The 18,600-nt window shown below is 57.7% G+C and overlaps 5 protein-coding genes across 5 annotated transcripts, besides 1 other annotated feature; all 5 read left to right on the top strand.

Annotated features, from left to right (window-relative positions):
* Nucleotides 1-137: 137 nt before the first annotated feature.
* Nucleotides 138-567: a repeat region.
* Nucleotides 568-1,175: 608 nt separating this feature from the next.
* Nucleotides 1,176-6,326, top strand: LPMP_352950 (hypothetical protein; the record flags this gene model as incomplete). The annotated part of the gene is made up of 1 exon (XM_010704930.1): nucleotides 1,176-6,326. One exon carries the CDS (start codon nucleotides 1,176-1,178, stop codon nucleotides 6,324-6,326), a length of 5,151 nt encoding a protein of 1,716 aa, XP_010703232.1.
* A 1,243-nt stretch (nucleotides 6,327-7,569) lies between these two features.
* Nucleotides 7,570-7,983, top strand: S24E-1 (40S ribosomal protein S24e; the record flags this gene model as incomplete). Its single annotated transcript, XM_010704929.1, has 1 exon — nucleotides 7,570-7,983. The coding sequence occupies one exon, from the start codon at nucleotides 7,570-7,572 to the stop codon at nucleotides 7,981-7,983; it is 414 nt and encodes a 137-aa protein (XP_010703231.1).
* Nucleotides 7,984-9,379: 1,396 nt separating this feature from the next.
* On the top strand, nucleotides 9,380-10,165 carry LPMP_352930 (hypothetical protein; the record flags this gene model as incomplete). Its single annotated transcript, XM_010704928.1, has 1 exon — nucleotides 9,380-10,165. One exon carries the CDS (start codon nucleotides 9,380-9,382, stop codon nucleotides 10,163-10,165), a length of 786 nt encoding a protein of 261 aa, XP_010703230.1.
* A 3,252-nt stretch (nucleotides 10,166-13,417) lies between these two features.
* On the top strand, nucleotides 13,418-13,696 carry LPMP_352920 (hypothetical protein; the record flags this gene model as incomplete). The annotated part of the gene is made up of 1 exon (XM_010704927.1): nucleotides 13,418-13,696. One exon carries the CDS (start codon nucleotides 13,418-13,420, stop codon nucleotides 13,694-13,696), a length of 279 nt encoding a protein of 92 aa, XP_010703229.1.
* An 893-nt stretch (nucleotides 13,697-14,589) lies between these two features.
* LPMP_352910 (hypothetical protein) lies at nucleotides 14,590-18,027 on the top strand (the record flags this gene model as incomplete). The annotated part of the gene is made up of 1 exon (XM_010704926.1): nucleotides 14,590-18,027. One exon carries the CDS (start codon nucleotides 14,590-14,592, stop codon nucleotides 18,025-18,027), a length of 3,438 nt encoding a protein of 1,145 aa, XP_010703228.1.
* Between the last annotated feature and the right edge of the window lie 573 nt (nucleotides 18,028-18,600).

The following is an 18,600-nucleotide window of genomic DNA, read 5'->3' as shown; positions in this document are numbered from 1 at the left end:
TCTTTTCTGTTGCTGTCCCAGCTTGTGTCTCTCTTGGTACTGCGGCACAACTCATCGTCTCGCGCATCGACCTTGCGGTCTCCGTGTCTCTATTGATGCTGAGGTACGATTCTCTTTTTGTCGGGCGATTGTTTTCGCGTCAACGTGCCCTTCTACCACGAACACGTGAGCAACTACCCGCCTATAACCACAGCTCACCTAATGCCTCTGTGCTCCACCACGGCTGTGTCAAGGAGCTGGCCCAGTCAGTACCGCTTTGGCGCCGCTCAGCCCACTGAAGTTGTGCTGCATATAGCGCAGACGAGGTCCAGGATTACGCTCGACATCACTGCAGAGTAGTAAGAGCCCCCCTCCCCCCAAAAAAAAAAAAGAAAAGCGGTGGGGTGCGCTTATTTATTGCATAGTCGGCCCGATGCGTAGTGAACTGGTCTAAGCCTGATCGTGGACGCCATGCTTCTCCCGCACAGCCGTACACCCGAGGATATTCTGCAGGCCCTCGGTTTCTCCACAAAGAGTGGGTACTGGACCCTGAGATACCACACACTGAGGTGGCTCACATCAGAAGGGTGCTGTGGTGATACCGAAACAGTACAAAATAAATGAAGAGGAAGAAAAAGGTATGCGCGGTGTCGCGTAAGTTACCTCGATCAGGGGACAGGCCTTCCCTGCTGATGCGATTCGCTGTTTTGGAGTACGATGGAATATAGGGAAGTGACGAAAGAACGCGGAAAGGGGGGAGAGACGGACATCAAAATACATCAAATGTGGTCTCTCTCCCTCTCCTCTTGGGCCGCAACGACCTCCCCCCAGTCGCTCAGGACATTTTTCGATGTGCATTTCTCCTCTCCCTTCCCCCCTCTTGTGTACTCGCATGCGTTCTCTCCTTTACTGCACCGACTTCCGCCGTGTGCGCGTCTGCTCAACTCGCAAGCGCACGCGTTTTTTCGTTCCTTCTTTCTGGGTGAGCCCACACACGCACACAGAGCCCATTAACATACACATCATCCCACATCACTGAGTGAGCACGCGTCAAGGTTGTGGATCTCATCGTGCCCTTGCGCAGCGACGCAAAGAAGGGCGAAAAAATCTCTGAAGGAAGAAGGAGAAAAGATACGCTCATCCACACAAACCCGCGCATACTCGCGCACTGGTAATCGCTGACGAAGAGCAGCAAGATGTCGGAGCTGCCCGGGAGAAAGGCGCGCCGCGAGCAGCGGCAGCGAGCCCTCGGGGTAGACTGCGTAGACCGCCTTACATGGAAGGAGTGGGAACCCGGAAAGGAGTACAAGCGCAAGATCCTTGTCAAGAACGTTGACCGTGCCTCGCAGAGCATTCAGCTTTCACTGCCAACGAACCGCAAGATCTTCCTTACTCCTTTTCCGGAGCCAATCATGCTGAGCAGCGGCGTGTCGCACGAAATCGCTATCACCTTCCGACCCACAGAGCTGGTGGAGCTGCATGATGCCGTCACCATCACTGTAGAGGGTCGAGGATCCTTCCAAGTGCGGCTGGACTGTCTTACGCCGTACGCGAAGCTGACACTTCCGTCCACCCACGACTTCGGCTACTGCGCCGTCGGCTCCACCGCGCACGCGCAGGTGCAGCTGCACAACAACGGCACCGCCCCGGTGGAGTTCAGCTGGGAAGTCCCGGTGCCGTTCTGCATTCTGCCCAGTCACGCCGTACTGGTTGAGGGGGAGATGATCCACATCACACTCCTGTTCACGCCGACAGAGGGCTGCACAATGGTGGCGCGGGCCGTGTGCCGGCTGACAGGAACAGACGACATAATCGCCACCCTCACGATATCAGGCATTGGCAAGCACCCGTACATTTGTTTCCAGGAGCCAAGTACGGAGGAGGGAACGCTGGTGGTGCAAATGGAGGCGCAGCAACACAGAGGCAGCAACAGCAGCAGCAAGCTGATCCACCTCTATAACCCCTCGCCAGTACCCGTGTCAGTGCGGATTCGGCGCGTGGATGAAAGCCTTATGTGCGCCTTCCGCTTCACTGTTGAAGGAAAGGTGGCGTTAGAGAAAGACGACCCGAATGACGACGGCACCTTTCTCGTGCCACGCGGCGTGGTGCAGCCCGTGCGCATTCACTACACCCCTGGAAGTCCCGGAGTGATCGACTTCAGCACCTTTCAGATTGACTGCGCGCACGGCAACTCTTTACAGGTGGAGCTTAGTGGGATCGCACTTGGTCCGCGCGTGACGGCGTCGAGCAGCAGCTTTGACTACGAGGCTGTGAACCTCGAGCATATCCCCACCGTGAAGCAACGCACGCGCTATATCACACTGCGAAACACGTCGGCGACGGACGCCCCCTTCACGTGGATGAACACGTTGCCTGGAGCAGCCTTTACTGTAGTACCTCACAGCGGTGTCGTTGCAGCGCAGTCAAGCCTGCAGGTAGCCATCACCTTCCAGCCCACGCACCCCATCCTGTACTACCGTCGCCTGTACCTGCTCATCGAGGGTGCGAAGGATGTGGTAGGGGTCGATGTACTCGGCAGTGCCTACACTAGTGCTCTGCGGCCGCCGACGTTGACTCTCGCGGACGTCGAGGCGGCGCGTCTGCGGATGGAGCGAGGCTTGGGGCTGCTTACCCCGGAGGAACTTGCGAGCATCGCCGCGGCGGCAGCCGCAGGGGACGAGTCGATAGACAGCTTGCAGAAGAACGGCCAGCACAACTCTGTGCCTGCCTCGACGCTGGACATTTGGCGACGTATCGAGGAAGACGTCCGCAGCCCAGGCGTTGTCATACGTGGGGCAAAACGCAAAATGCGTTTCCCGCTGAGTAGCTTGGAGACGGCCAACGGCAGCGTTGCCATCGACACACCTTTTGGGGTCGACGCAAAGCCTCTCTACACGTTTGGCGGTGGTGGCAGAATCGGCAGCGACTCGCGTGGACACCTGGTGACAGTGATGAATACATCCAGTGTGACCGCTGTGGCTACCTGGAGTCTGCCCGCCCCGCATATGTGCCCGTACATGATAGCGCCCACGCAACAAGCTGTCCCCCCGCACGGCTCTGCCGTCTTTCAACTCCAGTGCAACAGCTCTGTGAGCGACGAGCTGCCGCCCGCCTGCACGCTGGAGTGCTATGTGAACTATGAGTCTATGTCCGCCTTCTACTTGGCGCCGGATGCGTGCGTACTGCCGCCGCAGTGCTTCACGGTGACCTGCACGAGCGCCAGCATTGACGTCCTCACTTCAGCCAAGCAGAAGTCGCCGTCGCAGCAGTGCACATCCAACCAGATCAGCTACGCGCGTCAGGTCTCTCTGCCGGCGTGCCGCCTCGGCGGCTCCTCCTACCAAGTGATAGCATTCCACAATGAGGCTGCTACGCCGGTGCACTACAAGGTGGCCGGTATCATGCTCAAGCAGGTCAGTGCAGTCGTTGCGCCACCGAACACGGCACTTGTGACACCGGAGAGAGAAGCCTCAGCAGCTGCGGTAGCGGCAAGAGCGGAGCAGCAAGAAGCCGGTGAGGCGGGCGAGGGTGTGTTCTCAGTATACCCGGCCGCCGGGGTGGTGCCAGCTCTGAGCCGCCAGCTGCTTGTCGTGAAATTCAGCCCCAGCGCCATGGCGCAGTACGCTGCAACTGCGAGGATTCTGTGGGATGAAAACCTGCCACATTCCGCCACCTCCACCACCTCTGCCGCTGCTCTCTCATCTGCCGCAGGCACCACGTACCTTTCTCTCTTTGGTGAGGTGTGCCTACCGCAGCTACAGTGGCGCCAGGCTGGCGAGGGCGTGACGACGCCGCTGAGCAGGCTTTCATTACCGCCGTGTTGCATCTCAGGCGAAGCGCAGCACCGCGCCTGGGTGCGCAACCCTACGGCACTGCCAGTTGAGTTCCGCTTCGACACGTCAACGGAGCTTCTCGGGGTGCTTCGAATGGAACCTGTGCGGGGGGTGGTGCCCGGTGGCGCGCGGCTCCCCGTAACGCTCTTCTTTAGCCCACAGCAGCCTCGTGTGTTCGACGGCTTTCTACAGTTGTACGTGCAGGACGGTACCGAGGAGGCCGCAGCGCCGAGCACGATGCAGCTGCAGTACCGTCAGCAGCTGCGCGTGCGCGGCGAAGGAGTCTACGCTAACGTCGAGGTGGAGCCGCGAATCATCGACATTGGTGAGGCCGCTGACACGCGAGAGCAGCAGGCCGCCCTCACGCTCTACAACAGCGGCTACTGCGATGTGCAGTACGATGTGCGCGCCATGTTGGTGCACTCTGGCAAGCCCGGAGGTGCTGCAACAGTGGTGCCGCGTCTTCACAACAGTCGTGGTGTCCTACCGGCGCGCACGCACACAACAGTGCTCGTGGCGGCGCAGCCTGCACCAGGCTTGACTGAGTTCATCGTCTATGCCATCGTTAGCGGCTTGTCCACAATCGTGGCGGACGTGCAAGACGCGCCAACCGCAGAGGAGGCTGAACGACACCCCCACTGCCGCTGGCGTCTGCGGGCCGCACACCCAGCAGTGCAGGTGGTGGACGTTGATTTCCCTGGCGTGCCGCGTCCGCTGGCATGGCAGCAGCTCAGCCTCAACGCCATCAATGCACAGCTCGCTACGGCTGCTGCAGAGCCTGGGGACAGAAGCAACGGTGTGAACGCCTCGTTCCAGCACTACGTTAGCGGATTGGACCCGATTTCTATGGATCTTGGCGTTGCACACAAAGGTGACTGCAGCGTATGTCTCACGGTGAGCCTCCAGAACACCGGCGACTGCCCTGCGCCGTTCGATGTGATGCTGCCAACACAGCATGAGGCAAACACCGAGCGCTGGTGCCTGGATAACGCAGAGCTGGCAAGCCTGCACTACATCATTGATCACGGACTCGTGACGGTGGCGCCGCAGCACGGCAGCATTGATGTTGGGCAGACAATTCAGCTCGAGGTGCGTTACGTGCACGATGAGGTGGGCGTGCATCGACTACCGATGCTGCTGCGGGTTGGCCGCGGTGGGCGGCGCGTCGCCGTGGTGCTGGAGGGACGCACGCTGCCTGCTGAGGTACGCGCGTTGAACTTCCATCACCAGAAGGTGTACGAGTTGATGCCAGTCGCCCTGGGTGACATGGAGCCTCCGCTGCAGTTTATCACGGCAACAAATCCGTTTGATGTGCCTGTCGAGTACTCGGTCGATTTGATGGCGCTGCAGGAGCACGCACGAGAACACTACGGCTTCCCTGTGTTTCAGTGCGCCGACCCGCAGGGCATGGTGGCGCCGCACGGTACGATTCACATCGGCTTCTACTTTAGGCCGCTGGAGGCGAGAAGGTACCACGTGAGCGTGCTGGTGCAGACAGCGCAGGGAGAAGGCTACTACGTTGATCTAGTCGGCTGTGGCTACCACCCACACAAGGTGGCGGCGACGTCGGTAATGCAGTGGATCGAACATGCGCTGGTGCAAGTACCCGCCATCCCGCCCACACTCGCCGCGCGCGTGCACCCCGCGTTCTTGTCCGACGACGTCTGCACGCTCGGCGCCGTCCCCTACTTCACACTCTGCAGGCGCACCTGCACACTGCAACTTGCTCCCGACTGCTCAACTTCCATGCGCTATACCTGGCAGGCTGATCGCCCGCAGCGGGGGGATGCACAGGTCGTCATGCGCCCCTCCGAAGGCGTCTTGCAACCCGGTGAGAAAAAGACGCTTCAGGTACTCTTCTACGCAGGTAGCACCAGTCAAGTGCTGGAGAGACTTATGACATGCACCGTCGCGCCTTGCGCTGAGACGCGCGACGGGGAAGAAAAGCAGCCCGGCGGCGGTGGAGGTCGCCCAGGTCGCCGCGCTACGGCAACACCGCGTCCTAGCGCCAACCCCTCGCGTCGCGGAGGCAGTGGTGCCACGTCGCTTAGTCTGCTTCTGCAAGTGCGAGTGATGCCGCGGGACGACTACGAGGCCCTCTACGGATCAAAGAAGCTCAACGCCGCCTACACCCCGATTCTCTACAGCAGCCATGCTGACCCGAAATCCTTCAGCACACCGTCATCAGTCGCCTCGCAGACCACCGCGGCCCCCGCCACAACGACAGAAGTTCGCTTGGTGAAAGGGGTGATGGATGAGCTCATCCGCTCCGTTGTCGCTGCACCCGCCGTTCAGAACTCCTTCATAGCCCTGTGCGCCCCTCGCCACGTCACGTACGCCAAGATGCGCGTGCTGCATGCTGCAAAGGGCACCAATGCTAAAGTCTTTCCCACCGCAGAACCGGCAGTCGCGGCAGCACCGAGCTGGGGAAACGCCAGCTCTGCCGTGGCAACGGAAGAAGTAATCGAGGAGCTCCTCCGCAACGTGCTTGCCAAGACAGTCGCTACCGTTTAGCACATGCGGCCAACTACATGTCTGCTAGGTGCGAAGCCAGCGATTAAGGTGAGCTGTTGCCACAAAGGGCCCCGTCCGTGTGTGTGCGTGTCTCTGCAGAGTAAGGGAGGAGGGGGGTGAAAGAGGTCATCCTTCCCCCTCTCTCACTCCACGCTCTCCCTTCGTTTATCGACTCTCCCACTTTGCCTCTATATGCCACTACGCAAACACTCTCTCTCCTCTCTAGTCTCTCTTCCGCTTTCTGCTCTGATGTAAAGCGCAAACGCTCAGCATGCACAGTCTATTACATGTAGACTTGTTCCAGTGTGTTTCTTGTTTGCGTCTCGGTGTGCAGACTCGTGCGTGCGATCGTTGTCCTGGCTGATTAGCGGCGCCTCTTTACTTTCTGGATGTTTTCTTCAGTCCCTTCTTCACCTCAATCTCTTGCTTCTCTCCCTCTCTTCTCAGGACAGAGACTGGTGCGTGAAGTAGCAGCGTTGTGCCAGCTGCCTCATTACACACTCATACCTCGTCCTCCACTCCCACCTCGTACGCACTCGCCATCTCGCGAGAAGGCAAGTCGGCGTGAAGTAGCTGGGTGGGCTCCGATGGTCCGGTGTTCGTTTCTTTTTCTTGTGTGTGTGTGTGTATGTGTGGCAATCACGCGCAGCTGTGGATAGAAGAGACCGTCTTGTCACGGGTTCCTGGAGAAGGTGCAACAGCCCCACAAGTGGAAACGTGCATCCCAACAAGAACGGTGGAATGCACATGGAGAGGGGCGCATATAAACACACGCAGGTGTCCTTTCTTGGCACAGCAACGAGACGATCGAGAGAGGGGGAGAGGGATTGCCCTGTAGGTTGTGGTGATCGTGCAACCTCGATGCCAGTCACAGTACCCTTCTCACCCCGCACCTACGACAAGAAGCATCTTCGCAAGGGCTATCGCTTGAACGTCGGACATGCACGCGACCGGAGATTAATACGCTTCTTTCCCATGCGCTTGCAGAGCTCCCTCCCCTTCCTCCTCGGTTGAGTAGGCGAAAGTCACTCGCAGCAGTGTCAATGATGTCAATTCACCATTGATACCGCTCTCCCCCTCTTGTCCTCTCAATCACTCCTGTGCTTTGTCCTCTGACCCTCTCCCTCTCCCTCTCCCCCTCTCAACGCGCGCCCCCCACCCATAACATCCGTCGTTAATCACATCAACAAAACACGTCATTGTCGCGGGCCTGCATGTATAACAGAGAAATACAGTAGGAATCATGGTCTTTCAGAAGAAGAAGGCTGAGGTGTCCATCCGCACCTCCCAGTTCAAGGTGAACAAGCTGCTCAACCGCAAGCAGTTCGTCGTGGAGGTCAACCACCCGCACTGGTGTGGTACCGTGCCGACGCAGCTGATCCGCAAGAAGCTGGCCACATTGTACAAGGTTCCAGATGAGAACCAGGTGTCCATCTTCGGCTTTAAGACGAAGTTCGGCGGCGGCAAGACCACCGGCTTCGGTCTGATCTACGATGACTTCGCGTCCCTGAAGCGCTACGAGCCCAACTACCGCAAGACCCGCATGGGCTTTGGCAAGCCTCAGCTGCCGGCCCGAAAGTCGGTGAAGGAGCGCCGCAACCGCAACAAGAAGCTGCGCGGTAAGGCGAAGGGCAAGCAGGTGGCCAAGAAGAAGTAGAGTGACACGTCGTAGCTGCGCAGTCGCACACATTGCGCCTCACCCCTCTACCCGTTCCCGGAACCCCCTCTCTTGTCCTTACTCTCCCACACGCAGACGCATGCAACCTACCAGCCACCCCAGCCGCTTTGTGTCACCGAGTGGTCTTCTCTCACTTGGATGTCACCGTGCGTTGCTGGGCTTTCTAAAGGCTGTGAGAGGAGGGCTAAATGACGTTGGTAGCAAGGAAGGGGGTCTCCGTGGGTGGGTGTGGGTCTGGGTGTGTGGGCCTCTGCTATGCCGGCCGCAGTCCCAGCAGCCGTGACGGACACCTCGATTCCCTTCTCGTTGATTTCTCCTCATCCACTGTTCTTTTTTTGTTTTCGTTTTGTCTCTCCGTTTTACTCGATTCCCAACACAGGAAAACGACGCGCAGACGTCCCACACATCGAGGGAGAGGGAGGCACGGCGGAGGGCAACGTGCTTGCGGGGTGCCGTTACAGGAGGAGGCAGTACAGTAACTCACCCACCCACATACGCATGTACGCCAGGAATAGTTGCACCCGCTGTACGACGGTGTGCTCTCGCCCTTTCTGCGGATGTGCCTGCCACTCACCTTCGCTCTCTTTCGTTCTACTGCTACGAGAACGTCCATTGGCTTCCCTACTTGCCTGCGAACATGCGCTCGGAGAACACTGATCAGCTGTAGTCGCAAATCTCTTACCCTATTCATCCTCTTCCTCTGTACTTACGTCGTCTTTTCCCTTTTGTTGTTGTTGTTGCGTGTGTGTGTGTGTGTGCGTGTGTTACTTCACTATTCCTCCTCCTCTCTCCTCTTGTTCCTCCACAGAACCGTTCTCCTCTCACATATCTCATTCTCTTCTGGACAGAGCCACACTGCCCTCTCTCTCCGGCTTATACAAGGCAACGCAAGTATCGCCTGCTCCATCACACGCACACGCTACGGTGCACAGACGCCGAAAGAAACGGGGAAAAGAGGGCAACTCGCTCCTTTTTTTCTCTTTGTGGTCTTCTCTGTCTTACGGGCATACACGTCGCCTCCCTCCCTCCCTCCCCCCTCCACTTTCTCTCTCGTCTCGTAGGCGTCTTTCTCGCCGCAGCCGGGCGGTGGCAGACCGAGCCGAGATACAAAAGTACAGAAGGAGGCTTCGACGTGAGGCGCTGCACCTTTGCGTACGCATTCGAAAAGAAGGGAGGAGGGGAGGGGAGGGGGGCAGAAATAGGAAACCACTGTCCTCATCGGGTATCACCACCAGGGTGAACAGTTGATACCTTCTTTCCTCTCGCTCTTTCCCTCTGTATAACTCAGTGCATATTTTCTCTATCCCCTGCCTTGTTAATCCTCCACTAGTTAGACACTCCACCTCCACTTTGCTCAGTCCCTCCTTGCAAGGAAATGATTCAGATGCCTAAAGTCAGGAAAGGTGTCCCGAGCCAAGGGTCGAGCGAGACACACGATTTCATCCCCACAGACCCCGCGTCAAGTGCCTACGTACCCGCCACGCCGAAGAGCGTCAAGAGCGTGACCTTTGAGTGGTGTCAGGCCTGCCCCATCTACACCATCAAGGGCAACAGCGCCTGGCACAAGGGCGGTGGTGAGCTGCCGTACCGCCCTGTCATTGGTGATCTCGCGATGCGACCAAACACTGGCAAATACTTCTTCTCCTACCGCATCAACACCGACAACGCCCGCGTCGGCTTCTGCACCGGCTGCACTTACGCCAGCGAGGAAGAGCTGCAGAACGTAGAGTTCGGAAAGGCTGTTGCGCTGGACGCGGAGATGAGTGGGTCGCTGCTGGATCAGGGTCCGGCGCAGCCGAGCTTTCTGCAGACTATCGGTGCCGTTCCTACTCCGCCTAGTAAGCGCTGGGAGGCTTACATGGATCTACAAACCTCTAAGGTGTTTGTGAACGGCGTCGATACGCACAAGCTCTGGCGTCTTTTCGTGCCTGTCTGTGGCGGCAGCGTCTCCTTCGTAGTGGACACCAATGCCGGCGCCGTGCAGATGTTTATGGACAACAAATATGTGGGTATGATGCTGGGCCCGCAGAGTGGGTTAAAGGGCAAGACCGTGTGCCCTTGTGTGGGCATCTCCGGGTTCGACATGGCCAATCGCAGCATCGGGAGTGGGTATATGGGTGCCTTTGTCGAGCCAGCCCATCCGTTCGCCTGCCTCTACTAATCACAGGTCGGCACTCTGTTCAGTGTAGTGTCGGTGCTGTGTTTGTTGTGCTTTTCCTTTGTGTGCTCGTTTCCTCTTGCTGCCGCTCTTGTCACCGCAGCCATTCTTACCTACTCCTCCTCGCCTCAGTCTCTACGCTTCTTCTCTTCACGCGTGCAGGATGACGCATCTCTACGCGTGCGTGTGCCAAACAGGAAGGAAGAAGGCAGTAGGTTTGCGTGTTGTACTTCCGCAGTCTATTGTGAAGACGTTTATGGGTGTACTTCAGTGACTATCCTTGAGTATACCACATTGCAGCCAGCAAGAGACCGTGTGTGTGTGGGTGGGTGGGTGTGTGTGTGTGGGTGTGCGTGCGTTTCCCTTCAGTATTTTTCCCCTCCATATCTTGATCGTCGCCTTGGGTGGTCTGGAGAGCGGGTGTGTGCACCAGCAGCCCTCCTCACTCCCTCCCCTACCCCACCTTTTCTTTCCAACATACTGTGCATCTACTCTTGTCTAACACAATGTCCGTGCATGTGTGCGCTCATTCTCTTGGTGGGAGTGGGGGTGCATGAGCCGTGTGTGAGGGGCTTTTGCACTCGTATATGCGTACATATGCCCTGCCTGGGAGGAATTGCATGCTTGTCTCTCTCTCTCTCTCGATACTCATTTTCTTCTTCGCCTACCTTGTAGGTAAGAACGATGTACTCGCCTTTGCTTTCCTTCCACTTCGCTCCTTCCCTCCCCGGCCCACGCACGGACACGCGCACACGCTCCCCCATCGTCATTCTTCCTTCAGGAATGCAATCGTCTGTACCGGCTGTTAGAGGGGCGCGTTATCTGATGTACAGCCATCGCCTTCCCCCCACCCCCCACTCACCCTCTTTACCTCTACTTTTTGCTACTTTTGTCCGTTTCTGTTTCTGCTTTAGCTGTCACCCTTTCGGTTCTGTTCTTACTCCCAGTCCCTTAACCCACCCCTGTACACTCGCCTCTGTGGCTTGAGCTGATTGACCATGTGAAGCCACCGGCGTTTTCGAGCGACATGCGTGTATGGGTATGTGCCGCACTGTGGCGGGGGTGGTTAGCCCCTCCCTTGCCCCCTCCCTCTCTTCTGTTTACCTTTTCCCCTGTCGCTTTTCATGACTCTCTGCGGGCCTCAGGGCTTCTCGTTTTATGTTTCTCATTGTTGTTTTTCTGTGCTGATTCGGTTGTTGTCTATCTGTCTGCCTATCTTTCCTCAACCCCAATGAGCCCTCTCTGTTGGTTCTCTTGCGACACAGGCCTCTCTTTTCCCCATTCCACGCACACACAGATGCACGGTATGAGAACGCAAGCACTTCCAACGATGGCCCACTCTCTCCCTCTTTCCACTCGACGCCCCCTCCCCAACTTTCACATCATCTATTCTGTATCACGGGCGAGTGCCCGTCACTCGGTGCGAGGAGCATCTCAATCACAAAGAAAATGCAAAACATGCAGTCGAGGTCGCAGTGACCGAAATTGTAGCGGATTGCGCTTCCGGTGACACGAGCGCAGGTGCCAGCGGAATCGCCGTCCCTTCTACTATCTCGTTTGCATACTGCCGGCTGTACGGCACGCACCCACCGCATCTCTATACTTGGGATATGGTGCACATGCTACACGAATGCTCGAAAAGGTTACTCGTCCCCCCTCCTCTGTTGGGGGCGAAATGATGGAGTCAGACATCTCCACTCAAGTCCTTCTCAACCATACACGCTGACATGCAGCTCTTCTCTGTATGCACCCGTCGCCCACGTGTTCTCCTCCCTTTGCGTCTTCTCTTTCCGCCTATCTACTCTCTCTTTCTCTCTCCCTCCGTAACAAGCGTACCGGTGCCGGCGGCACTCCGAGTGTATGAGTGAGTGGATGGGTAGGTGTGTGCGTGCGTGAGCATCTGTGTCCATGTGACGCGTGGCATTCTGTGATGTCTGTGCGTATAGTGAAGATCACATTTCCAAGCGGAGAGGTCGGTTTCATCTACGGAGGGGGGGCGGGGAAGAAGGCACAAGAGAGGTGCAATGAGGACCAGAGAAAAGGGGAGTACGCCCCTTTTTCTCTCTTCCTCACTCACCCCCTCTCCGTCCTTCATACCTCTGTCGCTAAGTGCAGTGATCTGAGACGTTTGTCGTTTTTGCTTGTGTTCATGCGTGTAGAGGCATCACTGTGGGCCTGCATGTGTGGGTGGGTGCATCGCGACGGGGCCCACGCGGTCCTGCTAGAACGCTCCTGTGCTTGAGTTGCTCTATGGAAGCAGGGATTCTTCAAGGACAGTCACATCATGTCATCTTCGTAGCTTGCCTCCCTCCTCCTCCTCCTCCTCTCTAAATTATATGCAACGGTACACTTAAGGCGCCTTTAGATAGGCTCTGTCACACACACACACACACGCGCGCTCACATGCAGAATCCTGCCGTGTCTAAGGGTGTGTGTATATGTCTGCATGGCAGGGGGAGGGGGGGCAAGTACGTGAAGGCAAACTCGATCAATAGTCTCGATTCATCTGACGTATAGGGACTTCGAGGAGGAGGAGAAGCAATGCGTCTATGAGGGGGAGGGATGGAACGGGCTGTGGCGGGTATCAAGTGCTGCGACGGTGGTCCTGTTCTGAGGGCTAAATTACTTCGACAGTTGCCGAGTCACAGATTTGAGCTTGCGTTGGAATGACGCACCCCCTCTTGTGCTGGTTCGGATGAAATGTGGTCTGCTCCTGCGAAGGTGTCCTTCTCTGTGTGTATTCAAGTGGGAAGGGGAGGTGTTGACGCCCCTCGAGGGCGCAGCGGTGCTCTCTCCCCCCCCCTCCCCCTGCCATTTCTTATATATAACTTTCACCTGGGTAAAGCAGCTCGTACGCGTGATGCCGCGGGTTGAGGTGCGATTCAATGAGCAGCGACTCGCGTGCTCTCCTTTGAATGCACCCGTCTTGCTGCTCTGCTATGGGCTGTAGCTCATATGCACGAGCCAAGGTACATTTTGGTTCATCGCTATGGACGAGTCTCAAGGGTCCACCACTACGCTTGGAGACCCTCAGGGATCACATTATCCCACTCTCCTTCACTCACTCCTTTTCCTCGCGCCTTTCTTTCTGCCCCCTCGCTCACACTATAGCTACTCCTCAACACCACCACCGCCCACCCACCTCGCACTCCATTCACAGTTCTTTGGATTTCCTTCCACTCCTTCCTACTGAACCTTCATCGAAGGTGAAGGAAAAAAACAGACTCAGCGCACACAGTAACGACGAGCGAGCTCATGAGCACCGTAGCTGAGTTGCAAGCTGAACTAGAGGCGCTGCGCGCCAAAAATGCGCAGGAAGTAGAGGCGGCCCAGGCCACACTCGCCAAACTGCAGCAGGACCTCAACTATATGCAGGAAGACACGGAGTCCCTCGAGAGAGAGGAGGAGGAGCTCTGTAAGCGATTCGGCAAAGACCGCGGCACCGACACCGCGTCGTCGATGAATCAGCACACCGACATTATCGCCCAAGGTCTGTGTGGCCTTGTAGACTGCGACGATAGCAAGTGCTGCTGAAGGAGCGAAGGACACAAGAAGTGCCACTGCGGTGAGGCTCATGTTTCCCCCTCTTCTCCGCCTCAGGCCGCTCCCGCTCTGAGATACCCCTTGCTCTCTCCGCTTCTCCACCTCCATTTCGCTCCAAGCCCCTCTCTCTCTCTCTCTTTGGGCGCTAGCGCGTGTGTGTGTTGTGGGAGACTCGATGCTTCTCCACTTTTGTGGGCTTTCTGCTGACGATGCAGCGAAGAAGTCCAATGAGAGAGGGTAAAGAAATGAAAGACGCTTTCGGGGTGCATCGCAGTGACGCTCACAGCACAAAATGCGGACGAGTAAGCACCTGTCACTCTTGTCGTGGTATTCATCAGCAGTCGCCACACCACCGTGGTGCTCTGCTTCTAGCTTTCTCACTCTCTTCGCACATTGCTCCCTCTGTCGCGTCTGATGAAATGGTTGCTCATCTCCTCTTTCATATTCTCTTTCCTCTTGTGTATCCCGGCTTCGGCATTTCCTATCGACGCTACTGCTTTGGTCTTGGATATTTCCAACTGTTTTCTGGTTGTGGGCTCGCCTGCCCGTCTACCTCCCCTCCCCACCCCACCCCCACCCCCGTGCTGCATCGCACGTTTCGGTGCACCCATGCACACTGCCACAGAGAAGAACGCCATTCTCGTGAGACCGCAGAAAATTGCAAAATAACCACATAAGCGCGCACACACACACACAACGGCAAGCGCATTGTTTACGCCGTTTTTTCTTTCTCTTCTTCGTGGAAGTGTCACCTCCACGGCCACAGTGCGCGCCTACGTACTTGCAGAGAGACGCCGAGGCTCTCTCTCTCTCTTTTCATCTCTCTTCTCGGTGGCAACTCGCCCCTCCCTTCCCCTTAAATTTTCAGTAGAGATAGGGCAATCATGGGTAGTGGGCCATCGGTGCAGGAACACCTGCACAAGTGGGAGACCGCGCTCGGAGAGCTCGAGCACCTCTGCTCGGCCAATCGACGCTTCATGGACCAGGACCGCATCTACGGCAGTGGGGCCGCCCTGAACGACATACAGAGGGCCACAGATGACGAGGCCACCTCCGATCGAGGAGGAGCTCGACGGCCATCGTCACTCGTTTCCTTCAGCCCAACCACAACAGCAGTCACACCAGAGGGGGGTATGGGTGTTAGCGTGGGCAGTCTTCATCGACAAAACCGCAGCGGTGCCTCAACGGTCAGCACAGCACCACTGCAGGAGAGCCGCACTGGCTTTGGATTCACGGTTTACAACGGCGTGTCTGGCACCTGCCCGGTGAACTCGAACTCCGTGCAGGGTGGCGGCATCGTGCTCTCTGGTAACGCCACCAATGACGCGACCAACAGGAGTGTGGGATCTGCCTCGGTGGGTCAGCAACAACCCAAGCACACGCGCCAGCAAGTTCTCGAGATTCGAAAAGCGCGCATGAGCCTCTTTCGAAGCTACGAGGCTGAAAACTCGGATGCACTCACCGACCTCATGCAATGCAGCCACTTCGGTGCTGCTGCTGTGGCTCTCTCCTACCTGCTTGGTGGTGACGCGAACTGCAAGGACCGCCGGCGTCGCGTCACTCTCGAAGACATCTTCTTCGCTACGCAGTCCCCGCTGCACATGCTGTACTCCGGCTCACCACACCTGCCGATCATGGCAGGCATCATCCGTGAGTTCCTTGACGTTGATAACCGGTTCAAGGGCGATTACAGCCTGGAAGCGGTCCACCTTGACGTGTCGCCGACGATGGGACAGGTGGAGCTCGGCCCGAACGAGGTGGGTGACCGGCAGACTCGCATGCAGCTGCCGGAATTCCAGCGCCTCATCACGCAGGACTGCGAGGACGAGGCTCAGGCGATTCGTATCGTCAACTATGACCCGTACGTTTTGGAGCAAGCGATGCTTGTGGACGCCTTCGAAGATGAAGACGACCTGAACTCCCCCCTGGCAACCTCTGTGCTAGGGCTAAATCCGCACCACACGGAGCGGCAGTACTCCCCACGAAACGAGGGTGCCTATGCAGTTGTAGTCGACGTTCGGAATGCTGTACAGCTTATGGTGACCATCGCCGAGGGCGTCGTGAACGACTCGCTGCACGTGAAGCTGAAGGAGGTACCCGTGGCGTCTCTCTTCAAGGCAATGATGACGGCCGAGGAAGGCCATCGCGCGCGCGGCTTCATTCGCGTCTTCAAGAAGGAGCTCAACCCAGAGTTCACCACGGATGAGATCAAGACGTTCTGGACGCCGGAGCTGTGCAGCGGCAAGGTACTTGGCACAACGCAGCTGGGCACGGACGCCATGGCCATCTCCCACCACATCAGCCCCCACATCGTCGGCGTGGCGTGGGCGATGCATCTGCTGGCCGGTGTTCGCCCTGGGACGCACGGGTACGGCAATGGCCTCCCAGTCTCTGACATTATCCGCACCATGAAGCTGCCCGCAGAGGTGTTCGTGGATGGCGTCCTACCGCTAGAGCAGGTGTACGAGTATGCCGCCGGCTACGTGCAGCGGTCGAGGCGTGACATGGATGTGCGCCTCTACCCGGTGCTCACGAAGATCTTCCGCGAGGACGCGGTGCCGACGATTTCGGTGTTCGACCTCGAGTCCATCCTCATCAATGTGAGGGACGCGAACACCGACCCGGAGTCTCCGGTGCATGTGATGGTGATAATGTACAATGCATGCGTGGCGCACAATGTGCTGTACATCGTGGAAGAGCCGCAGTGGTGTGTGCTGGCCGGCTACGATCAGGAAATGCAAACGGCCGTGCTGATCGACGCCCACCCAAAGACATTTTCCCGCACCTGGTCATGCCCGCTGGATCGTCTTCACAAGGCCATGACCGGGAACGGATACCTCATGTTTTCAAAGCGCAGCACGAACCCGGAGTCGCGGCGCATTGGTGCTCCAGCCACGATGGCCCCCACAGTGGAGAGTCGACTTGAGCTGGTGGAGCGCCAGCACGAACTGGGCCGTGCTTGGGAAGGCGAGGCCGCGTTTGCCGTGCCGAAGGCGTTCACCTTTCCCTCGCTGCCTCTCATGCCGACGATGGTGGCCATGACGTGCACCCGACTCGGCGTCCCAACCACATTTGACGATGTGGTGCTGCGCCTCCCGTTTGAAATATCCGCCCTGGTCATTCGGAACCTGACACTGGAGATCATGCACGTGTGTCTGACACAGTACTTGCGTGTGGCGGGGTTGCAGGACGAGGTGCAAGTGAAGGCGTATCATGGGGAGAGCAACGCACGCGGGCTCCTCATGCTGCCGCTGCCACTGCTCGAGGAACTCATCCAGACGTCACTCGACGGACACAATGTCCTGCTGCTGCACTTCGACCCCAGCCACCTACTCGTAAACGGGGCCTCGCGCCCGTTCGGTACCCTTGGCATGGTTGTCGGCTACGACGCGGAGCTCCGAAGCGTGCGTGTGGCGGATGCGAACCCCAACAGCTTCCTGCGCGAGTGGTCGGCGCCGCTGCTAGAGGTCTTCGAGTCCGTACTCGATAGCGACGTCACGCGGAAGCACCGCACTCGCGGTGTACTGCTCGTCTCGCGTGCCGCAGCGGCTGGGGGTGCCACAGGTCCGGTGTTTGCGCCGCCGTGCAGCCGTGCTTTCCGCCTCGAGCTACTGCCCGTCTTGAACGTCTTCCTTGTTAGCCCCAGCCCCCACTTCCAAGGGATGTCCTTCGCCTTTTCGCAGCTAGGCTACTACTACAGCCCGGAGGAGATCTTCTACGAGGCGTACCTGAAGACGATGGATGATCAGCGGCGGCGCGGCAGCCAGGCCTTTGCGTGGCGCGATGTCGAAGTGTCGCTGTCAATCATCAACAAAAAAATTGATGCCTTTTTCATGGCAGAGGGGTGCCGGAAGTTCCTCGAGTCGCGCAATGGACATCAGAATGGCACCCAAGAGACTATCTCGGTGCAGGTGCTGGAGGACATCGATGTGGACGAGGAGCTGGACGAGCTTCTGGAGAAGTCTACGCAGTCCTCGGACACCGTTCTTCTGCTGAACTACGACGTACTACGTACGCACCAGCTGCCGAACCTCGGCCGCAGTGTGGCTACCGTGAAGAGCTACAACAAGGAGAAGCAGCTGGTCGAGCTGTGGGACGCCGAGTACGCCGTCTTTGGTCTCTCCTTTGTAGTCACAAAGCAGCAGCTCATCGAAATGGGAGATCTGGAGAACGTCGGCTCCAGCCCGTACGGCTTTGTCCAGTTCAAGCGTGTTGCAGCCGGTGCCGCCACCAAGAAGCTGGGTCTTATGTCTGCACCATCGACGCTGGAGGAGGAGGAGGCGGAGCTCGAGGCGGCCGCCGCAGCAGCAGAGACAAAGTGACATCTTTGCAAAATCGGTCACCACTTGCTGGACGTCGCTTGCATTTGAGGTGAGTGTAGATGGTTGTTTGCTTCCCATCATCACTCCGTCCCACCCCTTCCTTGGCGCCGAGTTGGAGAGAACTTCTCTCAGTGCTCGTGGTCCTCGGTATTCTTCTCACTGATGCCATGAGTTTCTAGTAGGTTGCTACTCTTCGTCGCAAGTATGGTGACGCGTATGTAGCGCACACCATTACTCGTGCGCCTGCCCCTCTCTCGCTCGCTCTCTCTTGTGGACCACAGAGTGAAATGCCTCTTCATGTATATTGAGCAGCAACGGCGATGGCACCGTGAAATGCCGCGGTAGTGTTCGCCTCTTCCTTGCGCCCTTAGCTTTTTATTCTGTCTTTGTTCTACATCGTCCACGCTCCTTTCATTATATTTTTATGTGTGCGCGCACTTGCATCCCCTCTGATGTCCGAAGCGGGTGTAGGATGGCGGAGAGACGGAACGAGGAGAGAGGGGGGAGAGGGGGGCCGCAGCTGACGGGGTACGTCAGCCAGCTGAAGAGGAAAAAAAAAGACGCTCCGCGCAC

The sequence above is a fragment of the Leishmania panamensis genome, assembly GCF_000755165.1.
Source record: "Leishmania panamensis strain MHOM/PA/94/PSC-1 chromosome 35 sequence".
In the NCBI taxonomy this organism is placed as follows: Eukaryota; Euglenozoa; class Kinetoplastea; order Trypanosomatida; family Trypanosomatidae; genus Leishmania; species Leishmania panamensis.
This window is presented reverse-complemented; position numbering and strand designations above follow the sequence as displayed.